Source organism: Bombina bombina, chromosome 4, assembly GCF_027579735.1.
Source record: "Bombina bombina isolate aBomBom1 chromosome 4, aBomBom1.pri, whole genome shotgun sequence".
NCBI lineage: Eukaryota > Metazoa > Chordata > Amphibia > Anura > Bombinatoridae > Bombina > Bombina bombina.
In genome coordinates, this window is record NC_069502.1 from 456,161,266 (window position 1) to 456,184,102 (window position 22,837).

Consider the following 22,837-nt stretch of genomic DNA (forward strand, 5'->3'; position numbering starts at 1 on the left):
CTCCACTTTGGCATTGCAACAAATGACACAGGTATCATCCTCTGAATCAGACATGTTTAACACACTAGCAAATAAACTTGCAACTTGGAAATACAATTCAATTAGAATAATATTAAAACGTACTGTGCCTTTAAGAAGCACAGAAGATCTATGACAGTTGAAAATTAATAAATTGAAACAGTTATAACCTCAATCCTTGTAAACAACACAACTTTAGCAAAGGTTTAATCCCATTAGCAAAGATAACAAATTCTGAAAGCAGGAAACAAATTACAGAATAAACGTTTTTTATCTCAGTCAAACTATAATTCTCACAGCTCTGCTGAGAGAAATTACCTCCCTCAAAATAAGTTTTGAAGACCCCTGAGCTCTGTAGAGATGAACCGGATCATACAGGGAATACAATGAGTTGCTGACTGAAATATTTGATGCGTAGTAAAAGCGCCAAAAAAACGGCCCCTCCCCCTCACACACAGCAGTGAGGGAGAACAGAAACTGTCAGAAAACAGATTAAGCAACAGCCAAGTGGAAAAATAGTGCCCAAACATTTATTCACTCAGTACCTCAGCAAATGAAAACGATTTTACATTCCAGCAAAAACGTTAAACATAATCTCTAGTTATTAAACAGCTTTATGTATTTCTTACAGTGTAATTCTAGTGAAGTACCATTCCCCAGAATACTGAAGTGTAAAGTATACATACATGACATTATATCGGTATGGCAGGATTTTCTCATCAATTCCATTGTCAGAAAATAAAAACTGCTACATACCTCTATGCAGATTCATCTGCCCGCTGTCCCCTGATCTGAAGTTTACCTCTCCTCAGATGGCCGAGAAACAGCAATATGATCTTAACTACTCCGGCTAAAATCATAACAAAAACTCTGGTAGATTCTTCTTCAAACTCTGCCAGAGAGATAATAACACACTCCGGTGCTATTTTAAAATAACAAACTTTTGATTGAAGATATAAAACTAAGTATAATCACCATAGTCCTCTCACACATCCTATCTAGTCGTTGGGTGCAAGAGAATGACTGGGAGTGACGTAGAGGGGAGGAGCTATATGCAGCTCTGCTGGGTGAATCCTCTTGCACTTCCTGTTGGGGAGGAGTAATATCCCAGAAGTAATGATGACCCGTGGACTGATCACACTTAACAGAAGAAATAAAGCTGCGCGATGACGTCATCACGTTATTGCGCGTGACGTCACCGCGCATCACGTGAAGCCCCAGCGATGCCTGTCACTCTACAGGCAACGATCGCCGGGGTAGGAGCAGTTAGGAGCCCCCAGATCTCCCTCAAGGTGGGAGAGTGCTCATGACAGCTCTGAGCCGTCATTAGCACCAGAGTGAGAAACTCTGACGGCTCAGAGCCGTCATTAGCACTCAAAGGGTTAAGGTATGGATTCGGAAAGAAACAGATTTTGTAATAGGATAGAAATTTTAAATGAAATGGAAATACATATATCATAAAAATGCAGATTAAGGGCACTTACATGTGCTTAAAAAATTTTATTTCATTATTGTAGTATCTTTAACAACAATGACTGTAATAAAGGAAGATTTATTTTTTTAAGCACCTGTGAGTGCCCTCAATCTGCATTATGATATACTCACAGACACACATTTCCACGGTGTATAAGATTCATACCTGAGCTGGAGGAGTTTGCAGGGGGTTGTTATCTAGAGTGATAGTCTGGAGGTGGCGAAGGTTTCGATAACACAGTGGAATACTTGTGACCTTATTACAGGAGAAATCCAAACGGACTAATGGCAGTTCTGCAAGTTCTGAATCAAGGATAACAAACAAATATACAGATTGCATTACATGAAATAAACTAAATGGTTTAACTTTAAAATGAAAGGATCTTGCTACTAGACCTTGGCATGCTTTTAAAGGGATATAACATTATTAATGGACAGTTAAATACAGAACTGTATAATCCATGAACAAATCCAAAACCCAATAATTAAGAGGGGCAATGTGCCAGATTATTGTGTAACACTCACACAAACACATGCACCCACAGACTTGCATATACACACACATATACACAAACACACACAAGCACATACAAACATATAGACTTGCATATACACACAAAACACACATACAGACACATGCACCTTATTATTATTATCAGTTATTTGTAGAGCGCCAACAGGTTCACACACACAAACACACTTACAGACATACAGACACATATACACACATCAAATGAGAGCAAATACCACTAAGAGGTGGAAATGCTCAGAAAAAAGTAATTGCTTTTTTTGTTCTCTCTGTATGTACTGAAATAATGATCCTTAAAATATTACTTTTAATTAGTTCAAAAAATAAAAAGCAGCAAAATTGGACAGAGCTACCTGCTGCTCACATACACATTAAAAACACACCTCCGGTGTAAATAATTATACTATGGGTGAATTTAGTTGCAACTAGAACAACGTTATTAGTATAATATTAGAGAGAAAAAAAACATAATTTATGCTTACCTGATAAATTTATTTCTCTTGTAGTGTGTTCAGTCCACGGGTCATCCATTACTTATGGGATATATTCTCCTTCCCAACAGGAAGTTGCAAGAGGATCACCCAAGCAGAGCTGCTATATAGCTCCTCCCCTCACATGTCATATCCAGTCATTCGACCGAAACAAGACGAGAAAGGAAAAACTATAGGGTGCAGTGGTGACTGGAGTTTTAATTAAAATTTAGAACTGCCTCAAAAAAAGACAGGGCGGGCCGTGGACTGAACACACTACAAGAGAAATAAATTTATCAGGTAAGCATAAATTATGTTTTCTCTTGTTAAGTGTGTTCAGTCCACGGGTCATCCATTACTTATGGGATACCAATACCAAAGCTAAAGTACACGGATGATGGGAGGGACAAGGCAAGAACATTAAACAGAAGGAACCACTGCCTGTAGAACCTTTCTCCCAAAAACAGCCTCTGAAGAAGCAAAAGTGTCAAATTTGTAAAATTTTGAAAAGGTATGAAGTGAAGACCAAGTTGCAGCCTTGCAAATCTGTTCAACAGAGGCCTCATTTTTAAAGGCCCAGGTGGAAGCCACAGCTCTAGTGGAATGAGCTGTAATTCTATCAGGAGGCTGCTGTCCAGCAGTCTCATAGGCTAAACGTATTATGCTACGAAGCCAAAAAGAGAGAGAGGTGGCCGAAGCCTTTTGACCTCTCCTCTGACCAGAATAAACAACAAACAGAGAAGAAGTTTGCCGAAAATCTTTAGTTGCCTGTAAGTAGAACTTCAGGGCACGGACTACGTCCAGATTATGCAAAAGACGTTCCGTCTTTGAGGAAGGATTAGGACATAATGATGGAACAACAATCTCTTGATTGATATTCCTGTTAGAAAAACCTTAGGTAAAAACCCAGGTTTAGTACGCAGAACTACCTTGTCTGAATGAAAAATCAGATAAGGAGAATCGCAAAGTAAGGCAGATAACTCTGAGGCTCTTCAAGCCGAGGAAATAGCCATCAAAAACAGAACTTTCCAAGATAAAAGCTTAATATCAATGGAATGAAGGGGTTCAAACGGAACACCCTGAAGAACTTTAAGAACCAAGTTTAAGCTCCACGGAGGAGCAACAGTTTTAAACACAGGCTTAATCCTAGCCAAAGCCTGACAAAAAGCCTGGACGTCTGGATTCTCTGCCAGACGTTTGTGTAAAAGAATAGACAGAGCAGAAATCTGTCCCTTTAACGAACTAGCGGATAAACCCTTTTCTAAACCTTCTTGTAGAAAAGCCAATATCCTAGGAATCCTAACCTTACTCCATGAGTAACTCTTGGATTCACACCAATATAAATATTTACGCCATATCTTATGGTAAATTTTTCTGGTAACAGGTTTCCGAGCCTGTATTAATGTATCAATTACCGACTCCGAAAAACCACGCTTTGATAGAATCAAGCGTTCAATCTCCATGCAGTCAGCCTCAGAGAAATTAGGCTTGGATGGTTGAAAGGACCCTGAATTAGAAGGTCCTGCCTCAGAGGCAGAGACCATGGTGGACAGGACGACATGTCCACTAGGTCTGCATACCAGGTCCTGCGTGGCCACGCAGGCGCTATCAGAATCACCGATGCTCTCTCCTGTTTGATCCTGGCAATCAGTCGAGGTAGCAACGGAAATGGTGGAAACACATAAGCCATGTTGAAAACCCAAGGGGCTGCTAGTGCATCTACCAGCACCGCTCCCGGGTCCCTGGACCTGGATCCGTAACAAGGAAGCTTGGCGTTCTGGCGAGATGCCATGAGATCCAGCTCCGGTTTGCCCCAACGAAGAATCTTTTGAGCAAACACCTCCGGGTGAAGTTCCCACTCCCCCAGATGAAAGGTCTGGCGACTTAGAAAATCCGCCTCCCAGTTCTCCACGCCTGGGATGTAGATCGCTGACAGGTGGCAAGAGTGAGACTCTGCCCAGCGAATTATCTTCGAGACTTCCAACATCGCTAGGGAACTCCTGGTTCCCCCTTGATAATTGATGTAAGCCACAGTCGTGATGTTGTCCGACTGAAATCTGATGAACCTCAGTGTTGCTAACTGAGGCCAAGCTAGAAGAGCATTGAATATTGCTCTTTTTTTTTTTTTTTTTTTATATTTTTATTGAGATTTACAAATAAATACAAACAAACAATTTGTCCACATACAAGATCTGAAGAAAGAAAGAGAAAGGGAACAACAGAGCAAGAACATATATATAATATTCAGATTAATATAGTGCATCGTATACATTACCATTTAAAAACCAAGCGAGAATAAAAAAAGAAAAAAAGAAATATAATCATCTTGAGTCCTAGTGAGAAACAGTGCATATTGTGCTTATAAAAACTAAAAACAAAGAAGACCCTATGTCCATAGATGCATATGTCTGTATATTACCATATGAATAGACATTTGAGGTTAAAAAAAAATTACCTTCCTTCTTAAACTAAGGGTAATGCAAAACAGTGAATATACACAAGTCCGTATACTATTGAATACACTCAAGATGAACCGAATCAGTGAATTAATAATATCTGTGACAAAAAAGAAAAAAAAGAAAAAGGAGAATAAAAAAGAAATCTCTTACTACTATCTATTAATGTAAACATCCAAATTTGGTTAAAAATCATATAGTGTAGTCAGGTGGCACTGAGTAAAGTCCCTATACTTTCATCGACTCAATTCTTTTCTCGCCTGCATTCCCCACATTATGTGTGCACTACCCAATGTAGAGTATGACCTGGCTCCCTCATTTTATGTACATAGCCAGGTAGACAATGTGACCAAACCACCCAAAACATAAAACAGTAAAAACACAAAAACACACAAACAAAACAAGCCAAGGAAGAGAAAAAAAAAAAAAAAAAAAAAAAAAAAAACCCCTCCTCTCGTCCCCCCCAACCCCCCCTCCCCCACACACACTCACTCCCCGTCTATTGCCCATTCGCCAGGGAAGTGGCCTGCCAAAATGTTTATCTGTAGATATTCCGAGTTAATGATTGGTTTGATTAATTTTTTTTGATGCACGAGGGGCAAGGATCTTACAAAAATCTCCCATTTCTTAAGAAATACTGCTAAGTGTATATCCTGTGGGTAGGGTATGTTAGTTTGTTCTATTATGAACTGATCAGTCAATGCCCTTTTAAATTGTACCATCGTAGGTAGAGCAGATGCTTTCCATGCCTTAAAAATAAGGTTCCGCGCGGTCAGGATAATGGTATTTATCAGGTTATAATTCTTAATTGTATGCTGATATTTTACCAAGAAAAAGATCTCAATAGGAGATATCTTATAGTCCATCTTAAGAACAGCCATCATCCAATATATAATTTTCCCCCAGTATTGACGTGCCTTTGGGCAACTCCATAAACAATGAAATAGATCAGCGTCTGTAGTTGAGCATCTAGGGCATAGGGCCTTTGTTTTATACCATTTGGCTAAGACAGCAGGCGTAAGATACCTCTGGAGCCCGACTTTTATCTGTGACTCCCTCCAAGCTGTCGGAACCCAAGACTGTTGCGCTATTTTAAAACTCTCTATGATAGTCTGCGCATCTATATCCGGGAATAAATTTGCCCATTTAACAACCATCTCGTCTATTTGTGCTTTGGATGGTTTTTGATTTACTAGTAGATATAAAGGGGAGATTGCGTAAATTCCTGCCGCGTACATTGTGATCGTAGTCTGCAGCTCACCCAAAGACCAGTCATTCCCGTATTTCGTTAGCATCTCTTGAAGAAAGTGTCTAACTTGCAGGTAGGCGTAGAAATCACGTGTCCCTATATCAAACCGAGATACAATTTCTTGAAATAATACGGTATGTCCTCTCGCGTCTCGCAACTGACATAAATTTTGGAGACCTTTGGATTCCCAAACTGAGAATAACCGGTTCGAGAGGCCAGGACTGAATTCTGGGTTGCCCACTATAGGTAGATATTGTGAAACATACGGCGAATTCCCCGTTTCTATACATAAACTTTGCCATGCGATGATGACATTCTTCAAAGTATTCAAATAGAATACATTGGATGGGATGGAGGTAAGTGGGCAGTGCAAGAGAGCTTTCAAATTGAATGGTGCCACAATCTGTGATTCCCAGGTGAGAGACGTAATTTGCTCCTTCCCCGTAAGCCAATCAAGTGCAAATCTAGCTATTATAACCTGATTATATGACTGAATGTTGGGGAGTGCCAAGCCTGCTGATGTCTTGGAATTCATAAGCCTGTGTGCGGCAATCCGTGGTCTTTTGCCATTCCATAGGAATTTGGAACAGGCCTTATTATAGATAGTGATATCTTTCTTGTGTAGAAACCATGGGATATTCTGCATAATGTAGAGGAGCTTTGGGAAGATGACTGCTTTAATCAAAGTCACCCGAGCCGTTAATGAAATAGGTAGCCTGGTCCATTCCTCCAGTTTACTCTTGCAAGAGTCCATTACTGTTCTGTAGTTTAATCCATACCACTCCTCCGGGTTTCTAGATAATCGTAAGCCCAGGTATGTAATCTGAAGGACCTCCCTATAGGGGTGGTTCACCTGCAGTGCCGGGTTTTTATCTATCCACATGAGTTCAGATTTGGATGTATTAATCTTGAACCCTGAGATCTCTCCGAACTCGTGAGTAATGCTCTGTAGGATAGGTAATGACACTTCAAGATTAGATAGGAATAGAAGAAGATCATCCGCATAAAGAAGAAGAATCAGCTTCTCGCCCGCTAGTGAGATCCCCTCAAGTTCATGCCGTAATAGAATGGCCAGAGGTTCTATACTAAGATTGAACAAGAAGGGAGATAGTGGGCAGCCCTGTCTAGTCCCTCTGAACAGATTAAAACGTTGAGTAGAGGTGTTGTTGATAATTACAGCGGAGGAAGGGTTACTATAAATTAAACGAATATAGTTGTGGAAAGGACCCGAGAACCCGAATTCGTCTAGCGTGGTGAACAAATGATCCCAACTGACCCTATCGAAAGCCTTTTCTGCGTCAACTGTCAAAATAGCCTTATTTATGTTGCCATGAGATTTCTTAGTTTTATATATGTTCCAAGAAGCTTCAATCAAAATTAGCAATTTCCTTATATTCTTTGTCGGCTTACGTCCATGCATGAAACCAGATTGGTTCTCATGAATTTGAATATTGCTCTTAACTCCAGAATATTTATTGGGAGGAGTTTCTCCTCCTGAGTCCACGATCCCTGAGCCTTCAGGGAGTTCCAGACTGCACCCCAGCCTAGTAGGCTGGCATCTGTTGTTACAATCGTCCAATCTGGTCTGCGAAAAGTCATTCCTTTGGACAGATGAACCCGCGACAACCACCAGAGAAGAGAATCTCTGGCCTCCTGGCCCAGATTTAGTAAAGGGGACAGATCTGAGTAATCCCCATTCCACTGACTTAGCATGCATAGTTGCAGCGGTCTGAGATGCAGGCGCGCAAATGGCACTATGTCCATTGCCGCAACCATTAAGCCGATTACTTCCATGCACTGAGCTACTGATGGGCTTGGAATGGAATGAAGGACACGGCAAGCATTTAGGATTTTCGATAACCTGGACTCCGTCAGGTAAATCTTCATCTCTACAGAATCTATAAGAGTCCCTAGAAAGGGAACCCTTGTGAGTGGTAACAGAGAACTCTTTTCCATGTTCACTTTCCACCCATGCGACCTCAGAAATGCTAGAACTATCTCTGTATGAGACTTTGCATTTTGAAAACTTGACGCTTGTATCAGAATGTCGTCTAGGTACGGAGCCACCGCTATGCCTCGCGGTCTTAGTACCGCCAGAAGCGAGCCCAGAACCTTTGTAAAAATTCTCGGGGCCGTAGCCAACCCGAAGGGAAGAGCTACAAACTGGTAATGCCTGTCTAGAAAGGCAAACCTTAGGTACCGAAAATGATCTTTGTGAATCTGTATGTGAAGGTAGGCATCCTTTAAGTCCACTGTGGTCATATATTGACCCTCTTGGATCATGGGTAGGATTGTTCGAATAGTTTCCATCTTGAACGATGGAACCCTTAGGAATTTGTTTAAGATCTCCAGGTCCAAGATTGGCCTGAAGGTTCCCTCTTTCTTGGGAACCACAAACAGATTTGAGTAAAAACCTTGCCCTTGTTCCGTCCGTGGAACCGGGTGGATCACTCCCATTACTAAGAGGTCTTGTACACATCGTAGAAATGCCTCTTTCTTTATTAGATTTGTTGATAACCTTGACAGATGAAATCTCCCTTGTGGAGGAGAAGTTTTGAAATCCAGAAGGTATCCCTGAGATATTATCTCCAATGCCCAGGGATCCTGGACATCTCTTACCCAGGCCTGGGCGAAGAGAGAAAGTCTGCCCCCCACTAGATCCGTTTCCGGATAGGGGGCCCTTTCTTCATGCTGTCTTAGGGGCAGAAGTAGATTTTCTGGCCTGCTTGCCCTTGTTCCAGGACTGGTTGCCTTTCCAACCCTGTCTGTAACGAGTAGCAGTCCCTTCCTGTTTTGGAGCGGAGGAAGTTGATGCTGCTCCTGCCTTGAAATTACGAAAGGCACGAAAATTAGACTGTTTGGCCTTTGATTTGGCCCTGTCCTGAGGAAGGGTGTGACCCTTACCACCAGTAATGTCAGCAATAATTTCTTTCAAGCCGGGCCCAAATAAGGTTTTCCCTTTGAAAGGAATATTAAGCAATTTAGATTTAGAAGTTACATCTGCTGACCAGGATTTAAGCCATAACGCTCTGCGCGCCTGGATGGCGAATCAGGAATTCTTAGCCGTGAGTTTGGTTAAATGCACAACGGCATCCGAAACAAATGCATTAGCTAGCTTAAGGGCTTTAAGCTTGTTCATAATCTCATCCAATGGTGCTGTGCGAATAGCCTCTTCCAGAGACTCAAACCAGAATGCCGCTGCAGCAGTGACGGGTGCAATGCATGCAAGGGGCTGTAATATAAAACCTTGTTGAACAAACATTTTCTTAAGGTAACCTTCTAATTTTTTATCCATTGGATCTGAGAAAGCACAACTATCCTCCACCGGGATAGTGGTACGCTTGGCTAAAGTAGAAACTGCTCCCTCCACCTTAGGGACCGTCTGCCATAAGTCTCGTGTGGTGGCGTCTATTGGCAACATTTTTCTAAATATCGGAGGAGGGGAAAAGGGCACACCGGGTCTATCCCACTCCTTGCTAATAATCTCTGTAAGCCTTTTAGGTATAGGAAAAACGTCAGTACACACCGGTACCGCATAGTATTTATCCAGCCTACATTATTTCTCTGGGATTGCAACCGTGTCGCAATCATTCAGAGCCGCTAACACATCCCCTAGCAATACACAGAGGTTCTCAAGCTTAAATTTAAAATTTCTGAATCCGGTCTCCCCGGATCAGATCCGTCACCCACAGAATGAAGCTCTCCGTCCTCATGTTCTGCAAATTGTGACGCAGTATCGGACATGGCTCTCGTGTCATCGGTGCGCTCTGTCCTTAACCCAGAGCTATCGCGCTTGCCTCTTAACTCAGGTAAATTAGATAAAACTTCTTTCATAACATTAGCCATATCATGCAAAGTGATTTGTAAGGGCCTTGATGTACTTGGCGCCACAATCTCACGCACCTCCTGAGCGGGAGGCGAAGGTACTGACACGTGAGGAGAGTTAGGCGGCATAACTTCCCCCTCGTTGTCTGGTGATAATTTCTTTACCAGTAAAGACTGACTTTTATTTAAAGTAACATCAATACAATTGGTACACATATTTCTATTGGGCTCCACATTGGCGATTAAACATAATGAACAAGTAGATTCATCTGTGTCATGTTTAAACAGACTAGCAATGAAGGCTAGCAAGCTTGTAAAAAATCTTTCAATAAATTTACAAGCAATAGAAAAAACGCTGCAGCGCTTTTAAAAACACAAAAAACTGTCACAGTTGAAATAACAATGAACTAATTCAGTTATAGCCAACAATTATAACAGTAAATGTATGAATTTAGCAGAGGATTGCACCCACTAGCAAACGGATGATTAACCCCTCAATACCCAAAAAACGGATAATCAATTTAAGATTTAACGCTTTTATCACAGTCAAACACACTGTCACAGGTCTGCTGTGACTGATTACCTCCCTCAAAAATGAATTTTGAAGACCCCTGAGCTCTCTGGAGACGTCCTGGATCAAGGAGGAAGAAGCAGGAAGACGGTGCTAGAATTTTAACTGCGCAACAAGGCGCTAAAAAAGGCCCCTCCCACTCATATTACAACAGTGGGAGACCTGTTACAACGGTTTCTATGCAGAAATATACGCTAGCCATATGGAAAAAAATCATGCCCAAAAAGATTTATCACCAAAGTACCTCACAAAACGAATAACATGCCAGTAAACGTTTTAAAACAACTTTCCAGTGTTATGCAAAGTTATCACTAAGCCTGCTACCAGTCGCTTCTACTGCAGTTAAGGCTCATACATTTATTTCAGTATTAACAGTATTTTCTCAGTCAAATTCTAGTCCCTAGAAAATAACTCAACTGAGCATACATTTATCAGCCTGATTGATACCAGTCGCTACTACTGCATTAAAGGCTGTACTTACATCATATGGGTAACAGCAGTGTTTTCTTAGTCAATTCCATTCCTAGAAATTATTACTGCACATACCTCATTTGTGGGGAACCCCGCATGCTATTCCCTTTTCTGAAGTTACCCCACTTCTCAGAATGTGTGAGAACAGCCAGTGGATCTTAGTTACGTCTGCTAAGATCATAGAAAACGCAGGCAGATTCTTCTTCTAAATACTGCCTGAGAGAAAAAAACAGCACACTCCGGTGCCATTTTAAAATAATAAACTTTTGATTGAAGAATAATTAGGTAAAAAACTCCTATCTCCTCTCGCGACCTCCTTCTTTGTTGAGACTTGCAAGAGAATGACTGGATATGACATGTGAGGGGAGGAGCTATATAGCAGCTCTGCTTGGGTGATCCTCTTGCAACTTCCTGTTGGGAAGGAGAATATATCCCGTAAGTAATGGATGACCCGTGGACTGAACACACTTAACAAGAGAAATATATAATTTTTGCTATAAGACTATTGGACACCGACGAGTACTGTGTCTTTAAATCACTAGAATTAATTGCTCAGCATTAGCTGTCAGCTTAGTTAATATAATTTTTGTCAACACAGTGACTCCACTTTCGGTGCTAGCAGTACTAAAAGAATACCAGTAAGTACAGCTTTTCTCTAGAAAAACGTTTTCAATGATAGAGTCATTTTAAACTAGTTCAACATTCTTGTAAATTTTCAACACCTGGAGGGCAATTTAAAATGCACAACAATCCCCTGACGTGGTCGCGTTTCACATACGCTTCCTCAGAGGGGTGCCTCTGAGAAAGCGTATGTGAAACGCGACCGTGTCAGGGTGGGAGAGAGTCCACAGCCGCATTCATTACTTATGGGAAATAAGAACCTGGCCACCAGGAGGAGGCAAAGACCCACCAGCCAAAGGCTTAAATACTCCTCCCATTTCACCTGTCCCCCAGTCATTCAGCTGAGAAACAAGGAACAGTGGAAGAAGCATCAAGGTGAAAAGTTGCCAGAAGATGAAAACAACAACAACAACGCCTCAAAAACGGGCAGGGGGCTGTGGACTCATTCCCACGGAAGAAAAGGAAATTATCAAGTAAGCATAGTTTATGTTTTTCTTAATAATGGGAAAGAGTCCACAGCCACATTCATTACTTATGGGAAATTTATACCCAAGCCAAAGAGGACACAGAATGCCAAGACGGGAGGGTAAGAGGCGGACCATTGAAGGCACCCACCGAAAAAACATTCCCAGAAAACAAAGTCCCGTTTTGTCCGAAAACAACATTATTGAAACAAAAAAACAAAAAACGACACCGTGGACGCAAAACCGCCGACAGTCCAAAGGACCTGGACAGTTACCAAGAGAGGATGCAACCGAGACACAGGCCTTTAAGACCCCATTCTCAGGGGCAACAACCCAGTCACAGCCTCTTAAACCGACAAGGGGAACCCGACTAACAATTCCCAGAGAGAAAACCAACTCAGGCCTTCAAGAAGACAACCAAGATCCGCTCGCTAGGCTCACGTGAACATATGTCAGGGTAGAAAGACAGCAGAAGAAAACAAGAAATGACGAGAGAGAAACAAAGGATCCCAAGGACCGGCGGACGCAGAAACCGCTACACAGCGTGGACGAGCGTCACCACAGATCAGGATCGCGAAGGGAAAATCCCTTACTACAGTCAAGACCCACACCCAGTCCACAATAGACTGATGATGCCTCACAAGCTAGGAAAAACTTCCGCAGCTGAAGAACGATCGAGAAAAAGATGACCATGCTAAAAGAGTGACAGAGGAAGCACAGCCGCTACCTGAAGGAACACAAAACATCACGCTCCTTCACAACCTAGACAGTGTAGACCAACACAACACCACTATAGGCCACAGAGCAGCCGAAACTAATCCGAGAACCAATACTCTCGACAACCAAGGAATCCCTAAGGATCCCACTCCTCCAGAGGGAGCAAAGAAACAACCAGGCATGCGTTGAGAAAGAGCAACCAGAACCCAGGGATAATTCCCACAAGCCGGAGAACACGGAAACCCAAAGAGCAAGCCCACAAGGCAACATAAATGTATGTGAACCAGATGGAATCGAACCTCGATCTTAAAAGACCATAAGATGGCTAGATCCAAGTCGAGCATCCAAGCTAACAGAATGGATTTTCCGAAAAAAAACACTAAGTACCAACGTGACCCTTCTTTTTAGGGGAACCAGAATCCCCCATATGAAAAGACAGAGAGGACGAGTCCCCAAGACCCCTAAACCATCTACCGATGAATGCACAGGCACCGAACGCCCCGAAGGGCAGAGTGGCGGCAGACCCAAAAAGCACCCCCCGTCAGGGGAGTCTACCACAGGCCATAGGAGAAAAGTCAAGACAGACCATCCAGAGCCAAAAAAAAAGGAATAAGACAGCCTCTCAAGGCCCCACAACACCGGCAGCAAAGCAACTAACGTGCAACCACCATGTGCCTAGCAAAGGTCCACAAATGCGGAGACAAAAAGAGGGGGAAAAACAAACTAGAAGTCTAGAATCAAATCATAGACCTAATGAGGACAATAGGGGAAAAAAAAACTAAGAAAAGAAGGCCCAGAAGCCCGTCCACAGGTACCCAATCTGCCAATAATTCCAAATTCCCAAAAGGAGAACAATGGAACCCATCCTGACCCAACCCCTAACACCCAAGGGGATAACAGGGACTTAAGGAGAGATAGCCAGAACTTGGACTGATAGAAACCTAGACTCCCCTTCCCAACCTACGATGAGATCTGAGAAGGGGTCAGATTCCACTAGTCAGGACCCGGGGCCACACGCCCCCAAAACACCAGTGGTAACACCGGAGAAACCAGGGTGAGCTGCAACCTCCAAGATCCCATCAGAGCATCAAAAGCTCCCAGAAGCGGAGGTAGGAGAAACTAGCCACCTCAGCCGGACCAGACCTATAATAGCCACTCGGCGGTACCTAGTCTCTAGGAGAACCACAAAGGGCAGCCCACAAAGGGCAGCCCAAAAAGGCCTAGAACCGCACACAGCAGCAAGGACCGCACCCCTCAGGCTGCGGATGCGAAGGGACACGGTGGGACTCCACCGGCCCATGTCTCTGGAGCAGACCGACAAGCGCTCCTTACATCCACGAAGACCCGAAGGTCGCGAGGACAAGAGTAGTTTATAAAAACGAACAACAAAAACAAGTGAACCAGTAGGTCCCGACGGACCAGCCAGGTGCAACATGCGTCACTAACAATTAACAGTGCACACACCAACTCTGGATGAAAACCCGGGAACGACTTCCTGAGAAGAACTAAATCCAAGCAATCCTAGAATTCCCGTAGGAAAAGAATATAAAGTAAATAAATCCGACGCGGATAAAACAAACAAGGGCACTCAAAGGCATCCACCCAGAAGGAACTATGTCTCCACAGGACCTGCCAAACAAAGACCGGAACCCTCAGAACAAAAGGCTGGGAAAGCCCATAATAGACCAACCGGAGATAAGATTATCCCCATTAATCTATACAGAAGAACCGTGCGAGAACTGAGAAGTCCCTGGACGAAAAAGGAAAGGATCCCCCAATAGGTCAAAAAGACGTTGTAGTAGGGTAGGACACGCAGCCGCACAATCCTATAACGAAAAGAACAACAAGGGGGAACAATCACCCCCGGGGGGGGGGGGGGAATATTACAGTGCCATTCACGGTCTGAACACCCGGGATAGGCAAGCACATAACTGCAATGAAACCTCAGGATCTTGCCATGGACTCGAGAGAAGACAGCAGGTAGCGAAGTTTGACAACGCCAAGTGCTGAAAGGAGCTGTTATAACGAGTCGGGATGGTGTAGCAGGGGAAGCTCCCACTGCATCTCCAGACTGCACTGTCACCCAGGCCCTCCACGAGAGGCTAACTGGACTACTTAAAACTCCTGACCCATGTCTAAGGGTAGCACCCTCCATAAGAGACATATTAACATTAAAGTATAACAAATAGAAAAAAATAAAAACACTTCTGACACTTCTCTGCCAACCTCCTGGGACGAAAGGCAAAGCATGATTGGGTGATAGGGGAAGTGGGAGGAGTATTTAAGCCTTTGGCTGGTGAGTCTTTGCCTCCTCCTGGTGGCCAGGTTCTTATTTCCCATAAGAAATTAATGCGGCTGTGGACTCTTTCCCATTAGGAAGAAAATTACTATCATTGAAAACGTTTTTCTAGTGAAAAGCTGTACTTACTGGTACTCTTCTAGTACAGCTAGCACCGAAAGTGGAGTCACTGTGTTGACAAAAATGATATTAACTAAGCTGACAGCTAATGCCGATCTATTAATTCTAGTGATTTAAAGTCACAGTACTCGGTGTCCAATAGTCTTATAGCAAAAATTATATTTTTTTTCTCTAATATAAAACTAATAACTTTGTTCTAGTTACAACTAAATTCACCGATAGTATAATTATTTAAACCGGAGGTGTGTTTTTAATGTGTATGTGAGCAGCAGTTAGCTCTGTCCAATTTTGCTGCTTTTTAATTTTTGATCTAATTAAAAGTTATATTTTAAGGATCATTATTTCAGTACATACAGATAGTACAAAAAAGCTATTACTTTTTTTCTGAGCATTTCCACCTCTTAGTGGTATTTGCTCTCATTTCATGTATGCAAATTGTTGCTTAAAGTACTACTACTTATACCAACCTATATACATTCTATTATATATATCCCCTTCTTTTTCTTTGTTACATATACACACACATGCACAAACATACACACATATGCACATACACACGCACACAAACGCATATACCTGCAATTGATTATCTTTGAACACATTTTGTTTTGATCTATAAAAGATCCAATACAATTCTGTACATAAGACTAGGAAGAAGTCCCAGATACTCCACTCACCTTCGGGAAGATGCACCAAGTGGTTTCTCCTGATGTTGAGGTCCCGTAAGGATTCTAATTTGCCAATTTGTGTGGGAATTGTTTGGATTTCATTACAACTTACATCCTGTGAAGACAAAACAAGATTTAGAACAAAAGCAAAGTAATAATGTCTAATAAGTAATCAGTTAAGATAATTGTGTTGGGCCACTTTGTGCAGCAAAGCACACAAACCCTGCAATATATATCACCTGCAACAGTTTTTAAAACAACAAATCTGTGCATCAAAAACTCAACAGGATAGAAAATTGCGGAAAACATTTAATATATCATATCCTTTAAACTTTCAAGATCCAAAGATGTTATAATAAAACATGTACTTTTGCATACTGGCTCTTAGAGATGCTACTCCCCCATATACACATTAATGACTGCACTTTCACAGTTTGAATACCACACTCGGTGACACAAACATCTATAGTTAAAGAGATTTGTGAATTGCAAAATGAACTACAATCCAAACAAGCCTTTAGAAGAACAAGAACGGAAAAAGTTGCATGCTGGTACTACAGAAAAGACAATAGCAGTTAAAGGGACAGCGAAGTCCAAAAACAACTCATGATTCAAATATGGAATGTAATTTTAAACAACAACTTTTTACTTTTCTCACCAATTTTGTTCATTTGGTAGTCTTAGTTGAAAGTTAAACCTAGGTAGGCTCATATGCTAATTTCTTAGACCTTGAAGGCCGCCTCTTATGTAAATGCTGTTTTGACAGTTTTTCACCACTAGAGGGTGTTAGTTAATGTGTGTCATATATAGGTAACACTGAGCTCACGCACATGAAGGTACATAGGAGTAAGCACTGATTCGCTAAAATGCAAGTCTGTCAAATGAACTAAAATAAGGGGGCAGTTTGCAGAGGCTTAGATATAAGGTAATCACAGAGGTAAAAAGTGTATTTAATATAAACAGTGTTGGTTATGCAAAACTGGGGAATGGGTAATAAAGGGATTATCTTTTTAAACAACAAACATTCTTGCGTTGACTGTCCCTTTAAATATAAAATAAAATATTTAATTATGTGTAGTTAAAAAAAAATAAAAAATACTCTATTATATCATTTAACTTTGACATTTGTTTTTAAATCAACGGATTTCCTATAAAGTAATTGACAGCGCCATGTTTAAACTTAAGTTTTAAGCTTATCTTAGTGTCCTGCTGCAAACAATTAGGAACAGATGTAAAACAAGCAAAAAAATAGACATACTTTTTTACATAAACTTGAGGGAAGAAAAAATATAAAAAACATAATTTATGTAAGAACTTACCTGATAAATTAATTTCTTTCATATTGGCAAGAGTCCATGAGCTAGTGACATATCGGATATACAATCCTACCAGGAGGGGCAAAGTTTCCCAAACCTCAAAATGCCTATAAATACACCCCCTCACCACACCCACAATTCAGTTTAACGAATAGCCAAGCAGTGGGGTGATAAAGAAAGGAGTAGAAAGCATCAACAAAGGAAATTTGGAAATAATTGTGCTTTATACAAAAAATCCTAACCACCATAAAAAGGGTGGGCCTCATGGACTCTTGCCAATATGAAAGAAATGAATTTATCAGGTAAGTTCTTACATAAATTATGTTTTCTTTCATGTAATTGGCAAGAGTCCATGAGCTAGTGACATATGGGATATCAATACCCAAGATGTGGATCTTCCACTCAAGAGTCACTAGAGAGGTAGGGAATAAAAACAGCCATATTCCGCTGAAAAAAATTAATCCACAACCCAACAAAATAAGTTTATTTCCATTTTTGAGAGAAAAAAACTTCAAAAAGCAGAAGAATCATACTGAAACAGCTGCCTGAAGAACTTTTCTACCAAAAACTGCTTCTGAAGAAGCAAATACATCAAAACGGTAGAATTTAGTAAATGTATGCAAAGAGGAACAAGTTGCCGCTTTCCAAATCTGATCAACTGAAGCTTCATTCTTAAAAGCCCACAAAGTGGAGACCGATCTAGTAGAATGAGCTGTAATTCTCTGAGGCGGGGCCTGACCCGACTCCAAATAAGCTTGATGAAGCAAAAGTTTCAAACAAGAAGCCAAGGAAATAACAGAAGCCTTCTGACCTTTCCTAGGACCAGAAAATAAAACAAATAGACTGGAAGTCTTCCTGAAATCTTTAGTAGCTTCCACATAATATTTTAAAGCTCTTACCACATCCAAAGAATGTAAGGATCTTTCCAAAGAATTCTTAGGATTAGGACACAAGGAAGGTACAACAATTTCTCTACTAATGTTGTTAGAATTCACAACCTTAGGTAAAAATTGAAAAGAAGTCCGCAAAACTGCCTTATCCTGATGAAAAATCAGAAAAGGAGACTCACAAGAAAGAGCAGATAGCTCAGAAACTCTTCTAGCAGAAAAGATAGCCAAAAGGAACAACACTGAGGCGGAGCGTGCGGGCGTGCTGAATGGCCGCACCTAACTAGAGCTCCTGAAGTGGCGTCGGCGGGGCTCTCTCTTACCCCAATAAAGACAGCTAAAAATGCCTGAATCAGACCTCTGAATGCTTGAGAAGGGTCCGGAGGCCCTCTAATCACAATTTCGGAGACATCATATTAAAGGAAGAGGCTGAAATTGTTACCGCGGTTTAGGCCGCGTTTGAAGCCGGGACCTAAAGTTGGAGGCGCAGTGACGCATCACACCCGATCTCAACAGACAGCCGGAAAGGGTAAACATCAAAACGGTAGAATTTAGTAAATCATAGTTGCCAACTGTCCCGTTTTTGCCGGGACAGTCCCGGAATTTGGGACCCAGTCCCGGCCATTTAAATGTCCCGGACTGTCCCGGCAACCGTTTTGTGGCTTATAAATCACTTGAGTTAACTGACAGTGTTTTGTTAATAAAGTTTGTTATATTAAAAAAAAAAGTCAGTTTCTCCTCCCCGTCAGCTGGCTGTGCAGTGACATCACATTTGGCGCGGGTAACGGTTGTTGATGTGCCTCTGATTGATACCTCCGTGCAGCGTGTAACTGGTGTGATGGTAAACAGCACAACTCCTTAGTCTCCTGATCTGCACAGTGTAAGCCAGTTTATTATCTTAAATACACAAAGGTATTTTATTTTTTAAAGTGTATTGTGTCTGTCTCGCTTTTTTATTCCTCACCCCCAGCAATATATTTGTCCCTTCATATGCAAGTAAAAATAAAGCCCCAGATAAAGTTTTCAATTATTCTCGCAGTTAACGTTGTCTGCTACTGTTTTACTGTTCATGAAGTATAGTTTTACTTTATTCTGAACAAATTTATCATTTAAATAATTCAGCATTTACCATTTATATAGTACACTACAGAAGCCAACTTGCAAATACTGTATGTGCTTCCTTGAAAGTTATTATTTAGATGGGAAAATAAACTGTACAACAGCATCAGGGAACTGAATGCTGCGCATAACAAAAATGCATTCCTTGTGATCACCAGACGATGCAGAGAGCATATCCCACGGTGTCAGTGTTTGGGAGGAATGCCTGTCAGCTGCTGGCCGGGGTCTCATAATTTATTTTAGATCACGGAGTTCTGAGGAGGTAACAAAAGTCACCTATTAACTTGTTGCTGTCTGAGTTAAATTGCGTGTGAGCTGCATGTGAGATAGAAATGGTGGATGAATTATTAGAACAAATATGGGACTTTTATGGCACTTAACCTTTACTATTACAAAGCACAGCATGTGAGTAACTCAGTGAAATGGTGATACATACAGGGGAGAGATTCATTTACTTAAACAAGACCAACCCCTAAGTGATTAACTCCTTGCTTCCAGAGATGCTGTGGTGCACAGAGGGTAATTCTGTCTGGCATATGAAAGGTTACAAATATATTGCATTCAAATGTTTTTCTCCCTCTAAATCCAACTTGTACAGACCTTTTAATCGCCACAAATATAGCTTGGAGTTGTGCAAACATGTATTTTTTTCTACATTCCAGTTACATGTAAACATATTAAATGTGTAAATTCTGCTAGCTATAACTGTTAATGATCAATAATTTCTTCTTGTGACCTCCCTTACTTCACCTATAACTGCTCACTATGTCTCCTCCACTAACTGCTCCTCATGTCCCCTCCCTAACTGCACTTATAATTGCTCCCCATGTCCTTCCCCTAACTGCACCTATAACTGCTCCTCATGTCCCCTCCCCTAACTGCTCCCTATGTCCCCTCCCCTAACTACACCTATAACTGCTCCATATGTCCCCTCCCCTAACTGCACCTATAACTGCTCCCCATGTTATATATAATATTGTATATATATTAAAGTCAGACTGCTAATTTCTAAATACAAAGCCACAGAATGTGACTTTTGTTTGAATGATCCATTTTGAGTCTGCACAGGAGTGAGACATAAGGGCATGTAATCTTTTAAACTGGTTCTTTATTTAGCTTTTTTTCCCACCATAATAAATAGGCGGAGCTTAATTATGCTAATTATGTGGGTTTGGCAAAGTGGGCGGAGCTTTAGGGCAGGGGGTGTGGTTAAAATTTCAATGCAGGTAATTGATAGCTGCAAAGTGTCCCTGGAAATATTTTTGAAATGTTGGCAACTATGGTAAATGTATGCAAAGAGGACCAAGTTGCCGCTTTCCAAATCTGATCAACTGAAGCTTCATTCTTAAAAGCCCACAAAGTGGAGACCGATCTAGTAGAATGAGCTGTAATTCTCTGAGGCGGGGCCTGACCCGACTCCAAATAAGCTTGATGAAGCAAAAGTTTCAAACAAGAAGCCAAGGAAATAACAGAAGCCTTCTGACCTTTCCTAGGACCAGAAAATAAAACAAATAGACTGGAAGTCTTCCTGAAATCTTTAGTAGCTTCCACATAATATTTTAAAGCTCTTACCACATCCAAAGAATGTAAGGATCTTTCCAAAGAATTCTTAGGATTAGGACACAAGGAAGGTACAACAATTTCTCTACTAATGTTGTTAGAATTCACAACCTTAGGTAAAAATTGAAAAGAAGTCCGCAAAACTGCCTTATCCTGATGAAAAATCAGAAAAGGAGACTCACAAGAAAGAGCAGATAGCTCAGAAACTCTTCTAGCAGAAAAGATAGCCAAAAGGAACAACACTGAGGCGGAGCGTGCGGGCGTGCTGAATGGCCGCACCTAACTAGAGCTCCTGAAGTGGCGTCGGCGGGGCTCTCTCTTACCCCAATAAAGACAGCTAAAAATGCCTGAATCAGACCTCTGAATGCTTGAGAAGGGTCCGGAGGCCCTCTAATCACAATTTCGGAGACATCATATTAAAGGAAGAGGCTGAAATTGTTACCGCGGTTTAGGCCGCGTTTGAAGCCGGGACCTAAAGTTGGAGGCGCAGTGACGCATCACACCCGATCTCAACAGACAGCCGGAAAGGGTAATTATCTGCAGCAAAACAGAGACCCTGAGAACATCACACATAATGCTCAAATAAGGAACTATATCTATATTTACATGAAGTTTGGGGCATGCCTTTAACAGTCACAATAGCACGTATCTGACACATTATGCCATAAGCAGGAACTCAGTGCCAAAGACCCCATGCACTTTCACTAGCAAGAATCTTATTGAAATAAGGGGGCTACAGAAACATATGTGTGACATTCTGCAGACCGTTGTTCAGCTCCTTTCACACTGAGCTTGTCACCAACTATACATCCCCCAATATTCATCACGCTTGCTGCTAAACGGTCAATCTACTCTGCCAAAGCAACATTACTTACTCAGAAACCCCTGCATGTTTACTGACATGGCGCAACGCAGAATCAACAAAACTGATAAGAACTTAAAATCTAATATGGGGTCAGGCTCTGTCAATACCTTTTTTAAAAGCACAGAAAAAAAAAAAAAAAAAAGGCAGACCAACCTCAGATAGATAGCGAAGATGATGAAATATCAGATAATCCTGACACTATGCATACCCCTGTGTCTCCCTCTGGCTCACACACACCACCAGAAGACGGCCCAGTCACATTAAAGGCAATGGAAGCCCTTATCAACCAGGTTAAGACCTGCATCAAAACTGAGTGTGCTGAGCTGAAAAAAGATATTAACGAATTGGGCCAGAGAGTGGAAACACTAGAAGGAGACAGAGAAGAGATTATCAAAGAAATATCGGTCATGTCACACGCCATGGAAGATCAGCAGACACAGATATCGGATTTAGAAAACAAGATAGACGACATTGAGAACAGAACACGGAGAAATAATCTCCGCATACGCGGAGTACCAGAGTCGGTAAAGAGTGAAGACATAATGGAACACTTACAAAATTTATTCCAATCACTGGCTATTTCAGATCAAAGAGTAATTGACTTAATACCAATTGAGAGGGCCCACAGATCTCTACGGCCCAAACCCAGTGACAATCAACCTCCGAGAGATATCATTGTGTGTTTCTCAAGTTACAGAGACAGAGAAAAAATATTTCAGATGGCACGCACTCAGCCCACTTTCTCATTTATGGGCGCGAAAATTCAAATTTACCAAGATCTCTCCACCAGAACTTTACTACTCAGGAAGGAATTTGCTCACTTCACTACCCATCTGCGATCTCTCAAAATTCCTTACAGATGGGGTTTTCCTGTATCGATACAAATCATAAAGAATGGAAGGCGTTATGAATGCTCCTCAACAGGGGATATTGCTGACTTTTGCCAACTCCTCGACATTCCGGCCCCTGAGGCACCACAGCCTTCATCATCCAAACTTCCTACACTCCCACCAAAGCCCCAGAGAAGATTATGGTCTGAAGTCATCAGCAAACAGCGCATCAAAAAGCCCTGTATTGACAATACCAACAAAGGAACTTTTGCAGAAATTATAACCAGCTGAACCTGATCCTTGGAGGTC

General features: G+C 41.6%; 1 protein-coding gene across 1 annotated transcript in view; it reads right to left on the minus strand.

Annotated features, from left to right (window-relative positions):
* Positions 1 to 22,837, minus strand: part of LRCH3 (leucine rich repeats and calponin homology domain containing 3) — a gene marked incomplete in the record, with an annotated part of 799,481 nt that overhangs the window by 525,653 nt on the left and 250,991 nt on the right. The window contains 2 exon segments of the mRNA XM_053711931.1: positions 1,658 to 1,794; positions 15,961 to 16,066. Coding sequence (XP_053567906.1) covers positions 1,658 to 1,794; positions 15,961 to 16,066 — 243 coding nt within the window.